This window comes from Oncorhynchus nerka, linkage group LG2, assembly GCF_034236695.1.
Source record: "Oncorhynchus nerka isolate Pitt River linkage group LG2, Oner_Uvic_2.0, whole genome shotgun sequence".
Classification (NCBI taxonomy): domain Eukaryota; kingdom Metazoa; phylum Chordata; class Actinopteri; order Salmoniformes; family Salmonidae; genus Oncorhynchus; species Oncorhynchus nerka.
Window position 1 is genome coordinate 50,372,537 of NC_088397.1, and position 16,697 is coordinate 50,389,233.

General features: G+C 41.6%; 1 protein-coding gene across 1 annotated transcript in view; it reads left to right on the forward strand.

Annotated features, from left to right (window-relative positions):
• Nucleotides 1–3,531: 3,531 nt before the first annotated feature.
• The window catches only part of LOC115137069 (RING1 and YY1-binding protein B-like), a 39,065-nt gene continuing 25,899 nt past the window's right edge, over nt 3,532–16,697 (forward strand). The window contains exons 1-2 of the mRNA XM_029673101.2: nt 3,532–3,700; nt 4,488–4,613. Of these exons, the coding sequence (XP_029528961.1) occupies nt 3,675–3,700; nt 4,488–4,613 (152 nt within the window). The 5' untranslated portion in view covers nt 3,532–3,674. The remainder of the gene's footprint in view (nt 3,701–4,487; nt 4,614–16,697) is intronic.

Sequence of the window (16,697 nt, forward strand, 5' to 3'; positions counted from 1 at the left end):
TCATCTCTTCCACTCCACTGTTTTTCAGTCCAATTAATGTTTTCCAAAAACAAGTGCGCAGGAAAGGAATTGTGTGAAGTGCAACACGTTTCCGCTACGCGATGCTGTCTTTTTCCATAAATAGATCAAAATAAACGGCTTTTTCCTTTAGATTACCATCTCTCTGGAACAAACAACCTGTCCACATGCTGAAACCTGATTTCACATTGTATTTAAAAAAATAAATTGGCCAATAATGATCTTAATTACCATATAAGACACAAAAGACACAGTTACTGAAGTGCTATATTCTCAGTTAATATAATTTAATATAAGTGAGTGCTTAAGGCAGAACACCTGCTTTATACAGTTGAAGTCGGAAGTTTACATACACTTGGAGTCATTAAAACTCATTTTTCAACCACTCCACAAGTTTCTTGTTAACAAACTATCATTTTGGCAAGTCGGTTAGGACATCTACCTTGTGCATGACACAAGTCATTTTTCCAACAATTGTTTACAGACAGATTATTTCACGTAGAATTCACTGTATCACAATTCTAGTGGGTCAGAAGTTTACATACATTAAGTTGACTGTGACAGCTTGGAACATTCCAGAAAATTATGTCATGGCTTTAGAAGCTTCTGATAGGCTAATTGACATAATTTGAGTCAATTGGAGGTGTACCTGTGGATGTATTTCAAGGCCTACCTTCAAGGCCTACCTTGATGTCAAGCATCTTTGCTTGACATCATGGGAAAATCAAAAGAAATCAGCCAAGACCTCAGAAAAAGAATTGTAGACCTCCACAAGTCTGGTTCATCCTTGGGAACAATTTTCAAACGCCTGAAGGTACCACGTTCATCTGTACAAACAATAGTACGCAAGTGGGACCATGGGACCACGCATCCGTCATACCGCTCAGGAAGGAGACGTGTTCTTTGGTGCGAAAAGTGCAAGTCAATCCCAGAACAACAGCAAAGGACCTTGTGACGATGCTGGAAGAAACAGGCACAAAAGTATCTATATCCATAGTAAATCGAGTCCTATATCAACATAACCTGAAAGGCCGCTCAGAAAGGAAGAAGCCACTGCTCCAAAACTGCCACAAAAATAGCCAGACTACGGTTTGCAACTGCACATGGGGACAAAGATCGTACTTTTTAAATGTAACAAAAATAGAACTGTTTGCCCATCATGACCATCATTATGTTTGGAGGAAAAAGGGGGATGCTTGCAAGCCGAAGAACACCATCCAAACCGTAAAGCACGGGGATGGCAGCATCATGTTGTGGGGGTGCTTTGCTGCAGGAGTGACTGATGCACTTCACAAAATAGATGGCATCATTATGAGGATATATTGAAGCAACATCTCAAGACATCAGCCAGGAAGTTAAAGCTTGGTCGCAAATGGGTCTTCCAAATGGACAATGACCCCAAGCATAGTTCCAAAGTTGTGGCAAAATGGCTTAAGGACAACAAAGTCAAGGTATTGGAGAGGCCATCACAATGCTCTGACTTCAATCCTATAGAAAATTTGTGGGCAGAACTGAAAAAGCATGTGCGAGCAAGGAGGCCTACAAACCTGACTCAGTTACACCTGCTCTGTGAGGAGGAATGGGCCAAAATTCACCCAACTTATTGTGGGAAGCTTGTGGAATGCTACCCGAAACATTTGACCCAAGTTAAACAATTTAAAGGCAATGCTACCAAATACTAATTGAGTGTATGTAAACTTCTGACCCACTGGGAATGTGATGAAATAAATAAAAGCTGAAATAAATAATTCTCTCTACTATTATTCTGACATTTCACATTCTTAAAATAAAGTGGTGATCCTAACTGACCTAAGAAAGGGAATTTTTACTAGGATTAAATGTCAGGAATTGTGAAAAACTGAGTTTAAATGTATTTGGCTAAGGTGTATGTAAACTTCAGGCTTCAACTGTATGTAATTGAGCCAACTGTAATCCCTACGTATAATCTCTCATCATACTACACTCAGAGTTAAACACATTTTACTGATCATACCAGAACTTCAGCACCATGTGTATTTTTCCAAAGAGATTCAGTCAGAGGAAATGTATGTCAGAGCTACCATGCACTTTTGGTTGTTGACATCTTGGCAACATGCCAATCACAGATTATTTTTCTGAGCAATAACAAGATTCAGTAAAGGAAGGAACTCTGATGTGGGTAGAGCTGTTTCAGTCACACTCTTGAATTGCCAAATGCATGGTATCATTTCTCGTCTCTGTCCCCTCCCCCAATTCTCTTTTCACTTGTTGCTTTTCTTATAATGTCTCCCTTATTACTGTAACATCAAAAAATGCCCAATTTTCCCTTGAATTAATTACAGAATGAGCCAGGCAATGCGTAATGCTGTTATGATTGAATTCAGTTTATTAATATCATGATGTGCAGATGAGCCTCTAGAGCAGCATGCTATGAGCTAAGCAGATACCTAGAACCTAAAATGGTTATTCGCCTGTACCCATATAGGACAACCTTTGAAGAACCTTTTTTGGTTCCAGGTAGAACCCTTTTTGAACCCTTTTTTCTAAGAGTGTATAATCACTGGGTAGAGCGCAGAGCCGGTGTGATAAGAATGACAGTGACACAGCAGAAGTGATCGTAACTTCTCCTCTCCACTTGGTGGATAGAAGAAGGGAGAGATTCACAATAATATATGCTATTTAGCAGACACTTTTATCCAAAGTGATTTAGTCATTCGTGCATACATATAGGACCAGGAGCCATGGCAAGTGGCTAATGAGGCTATACGATTCATGCTTCATCTCCTCCACAGAGAGTCTTGTCCTGTGCAGGAGGGAGGGAGGCCTTCATGGGGGTCCTCCAGGATGTCTGGAATTTTGGAAATGATGAGTAAGGTGAACATTTGTAATCTAAATACAAATGATCATTCAAGGTGAATGTTTAGTGTCTGAGGTAATCCTTTCTTTCTTCTACGTCTTATTTGAAACATAAGGCAATCCCCATTTCCTTGAGTCCTTTCAAATGTTAGGCAGTGTGGGCACACTACAACCACAGAAGATGAAACAACTGAAACATGTCCGTCTTAATGCAAAGACAGTAGGCTAATCTCACGGACAGGTATGATAGGGACAAAAGCCCTACAGGCTAAATTGACTGGAATGCTCTGATAGCACTCAACATGCATTTTTGCATTTGGTTTATTAGTAGTCCTAGACATTTTGACTCTTACACCTGTCAAGATTGAAAAGGGATGATGGGAAATAACTTTCTATGCACCTGTGTCCCAAGATGAACTCCACCAGCTACATCTTCAATGTGTGTAGGGATAAAATTCAATGACACCAGCTCATGCTGTGGTACTGCACAGTATGACACTCACGAAACCTGTGAATACATTGGGCTGGCACTCTTATTCCTAAATTCGACTATAAACCGCATCATCTCATTTCGATACAGAATATTTCGGGGAAATATATAGCGAGCTACCTATTTCTCTTATTTCCAACCAGACTTTTAAACTGAGGCATGCGGTGATTGGGCGTCTTGGAGTCACGCGGTGTGCAGTCGCCCTGCCGCTGAATGCGAGCTTAACTGCCAGCTTTAGCAGCGGTTCTATCTGGATCCTCCGCGCAGAACCTACAACAATTACTGATTATTACTGAAGACCTTTTCTTCTTTTGGAAGACAGTTCTTCACCATGGGCGACAAGAAAAGCCCTACCAGGTATTTAACCGTATACCCCAGTCGGTTTTGTGTCGATTTAGACTTGTTTTGCGATAATTCCATGGCGTTTGCGGTTGATATTCGGATGATTTCTCAAGGAGTGTTTCTCCCTTTTTTCAGTTTGTATGCCAGAGCTAGAATAGTGCACAGGCACTATGGCGGCTTCTCGCTCCCTACTCTCTACCAGTCACTCTCAGACAAAGGGAATTTTTCAGTGGATATGCCTGCCATTCTAGAAAATTATATTCAATGTCAACAGAAGTCGTTCGAAGATCAATGTCGAATGGACATTATTTGACATTCGTTTTGCTAGTTAACATGCTTAGCCCCAAACAGACATTAGGCTAAGCCGCGATACAATCGAATGTTGTAACGTTAGCTAGCTAGCTAACCGAAATTCGAGCTAGGTCGCTTGATTCTAGGGTTAGTGCTATCCATAATCCTTGGGTCATCCCTATCCTAATCTTAACTCCTACCCCAACCATAACAACCCTTACCATAACAATTTTAAACGTCAACTTCAATGGGATAGGGACGTCCCAAGGATCCAAGATAGCAAGGACCTTGATTTGAGCTAGTGACTGATCTAATCGAGAAACTCGCGCTGCGTAGGTTATTCGGGATTCGAATGGATAACCTGACAGCGATCTTTGTTTCTTCTGTATTGGTTTAAGTTAGCCGATTTTTAATTTAGGGGGTATTGCATGTCGTCAGCACCAACAACAGTCATTATCAAATTAATTATGTGTAATAAACTAACTTGACTTTACATTTTTATATTTCTAAGGCCAAAAAGACAAGCTAAACCAAGTGCTGACGACGGATATTGGGACTGTAGCGTCTGCACCTTCAAGAACAGTGCAGAGGCTTTTAAATGCAGCATATGCGATGTGAGGAAGGGCACATCCACAAGGTATGTCTGAACGGGTGTTGTTTTACTCCTGCAGTAAAACATCGCAATTGATTGAAATCAACATTAATCGTGTTCCAATTTCCGTAGTAATACTTTGATTTATTGATTGACGTAGGCATGTTGCATTGTGTGGCCATGCATTTCATTATTGTATGGATAGTGAGTGAATTGAGTCGTCTAGGTGTGCTGTTGGTAGCCAGAGAGGGGGATGGGGTGGGAGTGAGGGACCTTACTTCTTCATAATAGCTGTATGGAGCTGCTAGAATAAAGCAGCTCCCAAGTGAATCTCTGAATTTGACATTAGTATCACCAGATTGAAACAAGACATCTGTAGCTTGAAACATCTGTTAGAATATATCACTTAGGCTACCTGTAGGATTAAACCTCAGTAGTTGGCATAGCTGTGGGAAGTAGCTAGGCGTGCTGAGGTGCTGCAGCACCCCCTGAAAGAAAGAACATATATACAAATAAATGGGATTATTCCCCCTCCCCCACCAAATTAGTGCACTAGGCCTTTATTACTCCTGTATGAGTGGAGCATAAATACTTCTCAGCAGAGTGGGAGAAATGACCCCCCCACATTAGAAACCTATTTCTGGGCTGTCACTGCAATGGGAAACTAAGATGACATCATCACGATATGCATTCAGATTTTTTTTACGTGATTCCCTTTAAATTTCATGTTTATCACTCCAGCCTGAGTTCTTGGTACTGCTGATCAGTTGTCAGTGTGAGTTTACAGGCACTTATCATCAGCTGCCTGATGAAATCTAGAGATGGATAAAATCTAGAGATAGATGAGTCATTTGTGAGCCTGCAGAAGAGTCCCTCCATGCTCTAACCTTTCCAGCTGTGGTTTTAGAATGAGTGTTCTGCTGACACCTTTGGTCTGCCACTGGGAAAACACTGACCGGTTTACTGCTATTCGAAATGTGTGTTGTGTACTGGGCAATTCCACATTAACGGAATTATGTTTTGACTCAGATTTTTTGTTTTAAAATGTATGCCAAGCAAAAAACATTGATTTCAAAGTTTAACAAACCATACAACTCTAAGCACAAGACCTACTTTGATCAAGTTACACAGAGAATGTCATAACACATTTACTGGAAGAACTGTGTAGATGCAAAGTTTGGTAACATAATTACGGTAGAATCTCACTCAGATTTTATGACGTGATACCTTCAGTTTAAAAAAATATATTTTGGTTATTCAACTATAGGAGGTGAATTTACATCTGGTAACGAAATGACGGCAACGGAATTACATCATAGGTCCCTTATCTGTACTATACAGAAATGCATTATAATGAATATCATTCTCTTCATGGTGATGTATCCTGAATAGGTACAAATATGTAATATCCTTCTTTTGCGTATTTGGGTATTATTCTACACACTGGCTATTGTTGTAATGAGCTCCGCTCCCAAGGCACAGGAGGCTGCTGAGGGGAGAACCGCACATAATAATGACCGGAACAGAGCCAATAGAATGGCATCAAACACCTGGAAGCCATGTATTTGATACCATTCCGCTCCAGTCATTGTTTTCCCCAATTAAGGTGCCACCAACCTCCTGTGTCACAAAGACCACATTTGGTTGGTCCGTACCAGACCAAATCGGAACCAATCATGGACGTCCATGTTTCACAATTTTGGACATCACAGTGCAGCAAAGTAGATGGCCTATGTAGAATATAGTACATTATACTGTTCTCTACTGTGCTGTCCAAACTTGTGAAACATCTATGTCTGATTGGTTCAGATTTGGTCCGGCCCAGGCAAGTTAACAGATACTGGTACGTCACAGTGGGGGTTAGCATGCTTTATGTTAATGAGGGGATGTCATGACAAGTATGTCCAAGCCCCTTACCATGGAGCTTTTGGCAACAGCCCAATTGCCTCTATTTGGTAAATGGAATCGCATGACATCATTGAAGTGGGTTGTCACATTCCCATTTGATCTGAATTGTTAACTGTTGATGCAGTTGTTTGCTTGTTGAAAGCCTGGCTCTTATTGTAATGAGTACTAATTAGGCATATTTTCTCTCTGTTTGATGCAGTATGCTCTCAGCCAAATCATTCACACTTTAACAGTGTGTGTTTATGGTAGGGGTGGGCGATATGAACTAAAGTTTATTTCACAATATTTTCCACTTTCTGTACGATAACGATAGATCACGATATACTGTACTTTAATAAAACAAACATTTTATGAGCCCTTCAAAGTTAATACATGAGAAAATATTGCTTTTAACCCTATAGAAACAGAAAGCATTGTACTTTATTATTTTTTACTTCTATGGTAAACCTGTGCAAACACGAAACATATGCAAAGGTATGAGTTAAATACATATGCAGTACAATTAAAAATATATATATATTTAAAGTATTCAGGATGTAAAGAAAATTAACTTATTTTTTAAGCTTTTTCCTGCCAAATATAAGAAGTGCAGTCTGTTTTTTCAGCATAATACTGGACATTATGAATTCAAGTTTTAAACCTTTTCAAACTAACTTCTTCAAGCATTCACCAGACAGTCTATGTTTCTCAGTTCAACATGTAACAATTCACTGCCTCCCTCTTCAAGTTCTTTGCCAGGAACACCAGCCTATTGACAGTTTCTGGCTTCAAAGTTGCCTTGTGGCATGTGACCATATGAAGACAGCCATGCAATCTTCATAGACAAACATTGGCAGTAGATTGGCCTTACTGAAGAGCTCAGTGACTTTCAACGTGGCACCGTCATAGGATGCCACATATCCAACAAGCCAGTTCGTCAAATTTCTTCCCTACTAGAGATGCCCGTGTCAACTGTAATTGCTGTTATTGCTGTAAGTGGAAACGTTAAGGAGCAACAACAGCTCAGCTGCAAAGTGGTAGGCCACAAGCTCACAGAACGGGACCAGTGAGTGCTGTAGTGTGTAAAAATCGCCTGTACTTGGTTGAAACACTCAGTTCCAAACTGCCTCTGGAAGCAACGTCAGCACAATAACTGTTCTTAGGGAGCTTCATGAAATGGGTTTCCATGGCCGAGCAGCCGCGCACAAGCCTAAGATCACCATGCGCAAGGCCAAGCGTCGGCTGGAGTGGTGTGTAAAGCTCGCCACCTTTGGACTCTGGAGCGGTGAAAGCGTTCTCTGGAGTGATTAATCGCACTTCACTGTCTGGTGTATGAATCTGGGTTTGGTGGATATCAGGAGAACGCTACCTGACCCAATGCATTGTTCCAACTGTAAAGTTTGGTGGAGGAGGAATAATGATCTTGGGCTGTTTTTCATGGTTTGGCTAGGCACCTTATAGTTCCAGTGAAGGGAAATCTTAACGCTACAGCATACAATTACATTCTAGACAATTCTGTGTTTCCAACTTTGTGGCAACAGTTTGTTTCAGCATGACAATGCTCGCTGTGCACAAAGCGAGGTCCATAAAGAAATGGTTTGTTGAGATCGGTGTAGAAGAACCTGACTGGCCTGCACAGGGCCTTGACCTCAACCCCATCAAACACTTTTGGTATGAATTGGAACGTCAACTGCGAACCAGGCCTAATCTAAGTATGTGGCTGAATTAATAAGGTGACGGGGCATCATATTGTTTTAGCTTTCTGCCATGTTGGAGAAGTCAAAGCCTTTTGCATGAGTTATCTGTACAGCTGCCATTGCTATGTTGATTTCCTTCATTTTTTTCTCCTCTCTGTTCTCGGCCCACCTGCTCCGCCCCCCTCTTCTCCAAGCAGAGCAGACTCCACACAGACACAGTGTGTTGACACAGATGGGGTTAGTTATAAAATCTTTGGTGTAGACATGCTGCTCGCGAGCCAATACTGCATGCGTCTCAACTTTCTCTCATTCACATTCGCTTGTAAATGTCTAAACTCACCAAAAATGACATTATATCTCCTACCTATATATGTAAAACTTCGTGAGCTGGATTGCCTGTCTTTGCAATTTATCACATTTAGCTAGCAGGCTCCATGGAAATTTGCTATTACTTTTGCTAATTTTGTTAGCATTCTGGTAATAGACCCCCAATTGGGTTTTGGGCATTTTTAGGGCATTTTTATTTTGACTGTCACATTATTACCAGTTTAGTACACATGGGGTGAGAGAATGATGGATGGTATGACGATATGAAAACCAGGATACCACCCAACCCTACTCCTGACCAGGCCCTAATCTCTGTGATTTGAAAGAAGCAAGAGAGGCAGATGAGCTGGCATCCAGACGAGACTACTTTGATAAGACTACTATACCCTACGTTCTATTGCCAAACGTACAGCCACTAGAGAACAAACTGGACGAGCTCTGTTCGATAGTATTCTATCAACGGGACCTAAAGAAATGTAATATTCTATGTTTATCAGAGTCGTGGCTGAACAAGGACATGGCTAACAAATCTAGCTGTTTTTTCATTGCATCGTCAAGACCGCTCGGCAGCCTCGGGTAAGACGAAGAGAGGAGGGGTGTGTATCTTTAACAGCTGGTGCATGATCTCTGTTAAAGGGTAGGTAGCATAAACATAGCATATGTATTTGCATTAGTATACACCTCAAGTCTTAATGCAAAGTCGCACTTTACTTTTCTATTGTTTGAGTTATTACATAAAACTGATCAGAATGCCGAAGTCATGTCGGAAAATATTCTTCCGTAAGGTGATGTTATATGGAGGACCCGGCAAGCCGGCCTGTCTTCTATAATGTAAACTCCAACAGAAATAACTTAAAATTAAACCAAATCGTTTGCGGTCATGAATACTTGTTTCAGTGTAATTTTCAGGCAACTTACAAGCAATTACTACATTAATTTATTGTTACAAACCAACTTGCAAGGTTGATAGCCAACTAGCCTGCTAACGTTAGCCCTACTTGCCTGCTAATGTTATGTTAGCACTACACGAGTCAGCCAGTTGCTATCAACACCTAGCTTACAGCTACATTAAAGTAAACCAAAGTTTTGGAAATGCATAATTATTTTTGGATCTGAGTTAGCTACCAAAGCCAGGAGGAGGTGGGTGCTTCACTGGCTGATGGAGAGTCTCAGGGAAATCCCAAATGGATAAGATTCCAGATATCCGTCAGCTATCGCGCTAGCACTAAACCAAGGTGGAAAAGTTACACAACTCCTATAGCGTACTAAACAGGGAATATGCTGAAAAGTTGACAAAACAAAAAGGAGAACAGACGAGGTACTACAAAATTTGATTTTCTATATTGATTTGAGCCCACAGGAAGAAGGCACCAGGGCCTGCCATGCTAACGGGTTCCAAATAGATAACACAGCCACAAAGTCTGTGAAGAGCATGCTTCATGGCCACACGTGCCCCATCAACTTCTTGTTTGCATCACACTTCCTGCGTTTGGTGGATTGTAAGCTCACCGCCGCCAACACATGGTTTGGAATGTAATTACATGCTGTCATCGCTAGTGGCTAACGTTGGCCTGCTTGAGCTAGCTGCTCAGTAGCACAAAGCAGATCCTCCACTTGATGTTGAGAAATAGTGCATTGTCGGTAGTTTAGAAGATATCCAGAAATAAGTTAATAAATATTGAATATGTAACAACTTTTTGCACATATAGGTAACCAGATCATGACTACATCTAAGTTACTAAGTCTTTGACTACACTGTGTTGTGTGTTTTCTACCCTTTAAGGAAGTATGAAGTTTTTGCTTGCCTGATTTAGAATGCCTTATGACAAGCTGCAGACAAAACTATTTATCTATATTTTTTTGTAGCTGTATATTTACCGCCACAGACCGATGCTGGCACTGAGACCACACTCGACGAGCTGTGTAGGGCCATAAGCAAACAAGAAAATGTACATCCAGAACCGGCGCTTCTCATGTCCGGTGATGTTATTGCAGGGAAACTGATCTGTTTCACAACATTTTAACATTTGCATAATTTAGCAGACGCTCTTATCTGGAGCGACTTACAGTTGTGAGTGCATACATTTTCATACTTTTCTCGTACTGGTCCCCTGTGGGAATTGAACCCACAACCCTGGAGTTGCAAGCGCCATGCTCTACCAACTGAGGGACCAGCGTGAAAGGCTCGCCCTCCCTTTGGCAAATCTGACCATAACTCTATCCTCCTGATTATTGCTTACAAGCAAAAATTAAATGCCTTTTATGCTTGCTTTGCAGCAAGCAACACTGGATCATGCATGAGATCACCAGCTGTTGCGGATGACTGTGTGATCTCGCTCTCCCTAGTCAAGGTTAACATTCACAAGGTCGTGGGGACAGACGGATTACCAGGATGCGGGCTCAGAGAATGCGCTGACCAGCTGCCAAGTGTCTTCAGACATTTTCAACCTGTCCCTGACCCAGTCTGTCTCCCTGATACCTACATGTTTCAAGCAGACCACCATAGTCCCTGTGCCCAAGAATGCCCAGATAACCTGTCTAAATCACTACCACCCCTTATCACTCAGATCTGTAGCCATGAAATCGTTTGAAAGGTTGGTCATGGCTCACGTCAACACCATCATCCCAGACACCTTGGACCCACTCCCTTTTGCATACTGCCTCAACAGATACTCTGATGACACAATCTCTATTGCACTCCACACTTCCCTCTCCCACCTGGACAAGAGGAAAACCTATGTGAGAATACTGTTCATTGACTACAGCTCAGCGTTCAACCCCTTGGTGTCCTCCAAGCTCATCACTATGCTCAGGACCCTGGGACTGAACCCCTTCCTCTGAAACTGGGTCCTGGACTTCCCGACGGGCTGTCCCCCAGGAGGCGAGGGTAGGCAACATCTGCTACGCTTTATCGTCCTACACAGTTACATACAACTCCATTCAGAATATAAAGTAGCAGCTGACATTTTAATTCCATCTTCCTCCATTTATTAGATACAATGTATATACAAAAGTAGGTGGACACTCCTTCATATTAGTGGATTCGGCTATTTCAGCCACACCCATTGCTGACAGGTGTATAAAATCGAGCACCCAGCCATGCAATCTCCACAGACAAACATTGACAGTAGAATGATCTCACTGAGGAATTGAGTGACTTTCAACGTGGCACTGTCATAGGATGCCACCTTTCTAACAAGTCAGTTCGTAACATTTCTGCCCTGCTAAAGCTGCCTCGGTCACTGTAAGTGCTGTTATTGTGAAGTGGAAATGTCTAGGAGCAACAACTGCTAAGCCGCGAAGTTGTATGCCAACCAAGTTCACAGAACAGGACCGCCAAGTGCAGAAGCACGTAGCACGTAAAAATTCTCTGTACTCGGTTACAACACTCACTACGAGTTCCAAACTGCCTCTGGAAGCAATGTCAGCACAATAACTATTCGTCGGGTGCTTCATGAAATGGGTTTCCATGGCCGAGCAGCCGCGACAAGCCTAAGATCACAATGTGCAATGCCAAGTGTCGGCTGAAGTGGTGTAAAGCTAGCCGCCATTGGAATCTGGAGCAATGGAAACGTGTTCCCTGGTGTGATGAATCACGCTTCACCATCTGGCAGTCCGACGGACAAATCTGAGTTCGACCAATGCCAGGAGAACTCTAACTGCCTCAATGCATAGTGCCAACTGCAAAGTATGGAGGATCAGAATGCTACAGCATACAATTACATTCTAGACGATTCTGTACTTTCAACATTGGTAACAGTTTGAGGAGTGCCCATTCCTGTTTCAGCATGACAGTACCCTCACCACCACAAAGCGAGGTCCATACAGAAATGGGTTGTCGAGATCGGTGTGGAAGAACTTGACTGGTCTGCACAGAGCCCTGACCTCAACTCCATCAAATGGTATGAATTGGAACACCTATGAATTGGAACACCAGCTGCGAGCCAGGCCTAATTGCCAAATATCAGTGCCCGACCTCACTAATGCTCTTGTGGCTGAATGGAAGCAATGTTCCAACATCAAGTGGAAAGCCTTCCCAGAAGAGTGGAGACTGTTATAGCGGCAAAGGGAGACCAACTTCATATTAATGCCCATGATTTTGGAATGAGATGTTTGATGAGCAGGTTTCCACATACTTTTGGTCATGTAGTGTTTCTCCTAACTTTTGCCCCACGTGGAGGATCTTTGACTAGCCTAATGTTGCTTTGATGATTTGTGATTGACCAACAACAAGCTACACGCGGCATTCTCGTGAAAAGCAAAGAGCAGCAGCATGAATTATACAAATTCTCTCTCTACTGCAGCAGGCGCATTCGGCTCTGTATGGGTCCTTCTGGACAAGTCAGTTAAAATGACTCATACCCATGACAATTAAATCACGGTTTTGGATCTGGTCTCGGGTATTCGGGTACAGGTGAATCCGTGAAGACCTCTAGTGCTAACATGTGATAGAGAAGCAATATCAACATGCATGGGGAGGCCCAACTCTCACACAATGCCCAAGTAGGCTAAATCTGTGCACTGCCACTGCACTCACTTTGGTTCTCCAACAAGAAAGCACTGTGTGTATTGTGACCTGACCTCCTGAGTTCTGCTGTTAATACTTAGAGTATGTTTTTGAAGCATTCTTGTGCCTCTTCTGGTATATCTTTGCGTTAGCAGCATACGCCTGACAGCAGTGATCAGCTATCGTATTCGAAAGTAGCCAGCACATGAAACCAATCAGTGCTAGATTGTGACATCTTGCTGCTGGATCAGTACAGTTTTCCTGATGGCTGTGCTGTGTGTTGGTATGCTGCACCTTGAGCTGCTCCAGGTCCTGGCGGGGCCTTTTTGACTTGATTAATGGTCGGGATCAGGTGCTAATGCTCTTTGGTTGTTGTGACGCCTCAGGCTGTGGTTTTGGGGGACGTGACGTTCCTTGTTGATTGTTGCTTGCCATTTTGTTCCAGACATGTTTGTGCAGAGGTAGGATTTTTGGCTCACTGCTGTGCGTCGCGCTGGTGATTCTCATATTCCAAACCAAATTATTAGAATTGCGTTAACTCAGCTACTGTTTGGTATGCAGATTGTAACCTGTTGACGCTTAGCATCGACATTTTGATGTCCAGATTAGAGGTCGACCGATTAATCGGAATGGCCGATTTAGTTAGGTCCGATTTCAAGTTTTCATAACAATCGGAAAGTCTGTTAACCTCTTACCTCTACCTGGGACGCTTGCGTCCCAACTAGAGCTCTGGAAATGCAAATGTGCTACGCTAAATGCTAATAGTATTAGTTAAAACTCAAAAGTTCATTAAAATACACATGCAGGGTATCAAATTAAAGCTACACTCGTTGTGAATCCAGGCAACAAGTCAGATTTTTAAAATGCTTTTCGGCGACAGCATGAGAAGCTATTATCTGATAGCATGCACCAATACACTACAACAGAAAAGCACAGCAGGGGACGTAAACAAAATAATTAGCATTTCGGCGTTACACAATCCGCACAATAAAATAGAAAACAGTCATTACCTTTCACCATCTTCTTTGTTGGCACTCCTAGATGTCCCATAAACACTATTGGGTCTTTATTTCGATTAAATCGGGCCATATAAAGCCAAGATATCGTTATATGTAGACTGTGTGATAAACGAAAAAAACTGCGATTTCACAACGTAACGTCATTTTTAAAATTCAAAAAGTAGACGATAAACTTTCACAAAACACTTGAAATACGTTTGTAATGCTACTTTAGGTATTAGTAAACGTTAATAAGCGATAAAATTCATCCGTAGGCGATGTACATATCATTAGCTGTCGTCTTGGAAAAAATTTCAGGAGAGAGCTCTTCCGGAATGATCTGGGCGGAGACCGGAGGTACGTCGTGCCCCTCTTTCGGTTCAACCAAGAATCAAAGAGGATTAAATTCACAAGATACTCGACTACATGGGGATGCTGTGGGAGTTGAATGCTCGGTCTTATCTAATTCGGCTCACTGTTAACAATTGCTGGAAGTGGCGCAAGGATATTTATTTCCATTTTCTGTGATCAGGTTTTCCTGCGCTTTCCGATGTAACGCACGTTATGTAATAGCCACAGTCGTGATTTAACCAGTTTTAAAAACGTCCGAGGGTTTCCTATACACACATTCTAACCATATGAACGTACTATATTCCTGGCATGAGTAGCAGGGCGCTGAAATGTTGCGCGATTTTTAACAAAATGTTCAAAAAAGTAGAGGGTAGGAGCAAGAAGTTAAGAACACATTCTTATTTTCAATGACGGCCTAGGAATGGTGGGTTAACTGCCTCGTTCAGGGGCAGAAAGACAGATTTTCACCTTATCAGCTCGGGGGATCCAATCTTGCAACCTTACAGTTAACTAGTCAACACAATAACGACCTGCCTCTCTCTCGTTGCACTCAACAAGGAGACTGACTGCCTGTTACACAAATTCAGTAAGCCAAAGTAAGTTGCTAGCTAGCATTAAACTTATCGTATAAAAACAATCAATCATAATCACTAGTTAACTACACATGGTTGATGATATTACTAGATATTATCTAGCGTGTCCTGTGTTGCATATAATCTGACTGAGCATACAAGTATCTAAGTATCTGACTGAGCGGTGGTAGGCAGAAGCACGCTAATAGCGTTTCAAACTTCACTCGCTCTGACCCTTGGTGGTTGTTTCCCAGGGAGGAGCGAGGAGAGGGACGGAAGCTATACTGTTACACTGGCAATACTAAAGTGCCTATAAGAACATCCAATAGTCAAAGGTTAATGAAATACAAATGGTATAGAGGGAAATAGTCCTATAATTCCTATAATAAATACAACCTAAAACTTCTTACCTGGGAATATTGAAGACTCATGTTAAAAGGAACCACCAGCTTTCATTTGTTCTGAGCAAGGAACTGAAACGTTAGCTTTCTTACATAGCACATATTGCACTTTTACGTTCTTTTCCAACACTTTGTTTTTGTATTATTTAAACCAAATTGAACGTTTCATTATCTACTTGAGGCTAAATTTATTTTATTGATGTATTATATTAAGTTAAAATAAGTGTTGATTCAGTATTGTTGTAATTGTCATTATTACAAATATTTTTATATATAAATTAAATCGGCCGATTTAATCGGTATCGGCTTTTTTGGTCCTCCAATAATCAGTATCGGCATTTAAAAATCATAATCGGTCGACTAGTCCAGATGTTTGAGTGTTTGTCAGTTTAGTGTGATGCTGTTAAACTGAGGTTTGCAGTAGCACTGACTGAACTAGCACACTCACAAATGTTCTGCTCTGCAAGAATATGCTTCACCTAAGTGGAGGGAATGGGAGGCATGTATTGCTCTATTTTAGTGTAGCCTCACAATGGACAGGGACTTCAATGGTAATTGAATAATAAGTCTTCGGCCTATTTGAATATTTATATCCTCTTTTGACCGCTTTGATCCGGTCACACTGAAAGCAATAATAGCCTACAGTGTGCGTGCGTGTCTGTTAAAATTATGGAATAGTCATTTAGGGCGATATGGCCAAAATCTCATGTCCCGATAGGTCCCGATTTCATATCACGATATAGCACATTTTCTGTAAATTCAATGAATAAATAGGTTATATAAAATGACCTCATGTAAAGGCCTTTTTCTTATTACATGTTGAATTATACTCAACAAATAAAAGGTTCTTACTCTTGATTATTTCTCCTTTTATTTAGAACCTTTGTGCAAATTTTAAATTAATCGTGTAATAAAATATTAATCTAAAAAGGTAAATAGAAAACACTTAAATTATAGTTGCAAAAAACAGAAATATTGGCCTGTTTCATGTTATTTTGGCATTAATACGCGTCGCATATCAATTTGCTTTTGGTACCTTGGGTCGAGTGTTTGCACCAACTCACGAAACCCTCGTTTCTCCACCGTGTAAATTGGGGCCATGTCTTTGCAGATGTAAGTTGTAACAGCAGCTGTTACCTCCTTCAGTCTTCTGTGATTCTTTGCCATATGGTTTGCCGCGGGCAAAAGTATCTTGCAACGTTTTGAGCACTCGACTGTACTTTTTTGATTCTCATCCATAGACTTTCTCTGTACTGTTTCACATGATTCTTGCGTAGGTGTTTTGAGCCTTTTGTTTGGTCCGGCCTGCGGCATATTTTGCAGAGGATGGTTTTCTGGTCCATGTCAGACTTTTCATACCCAAACCACGTCCATGTGACCGAAGTAGCC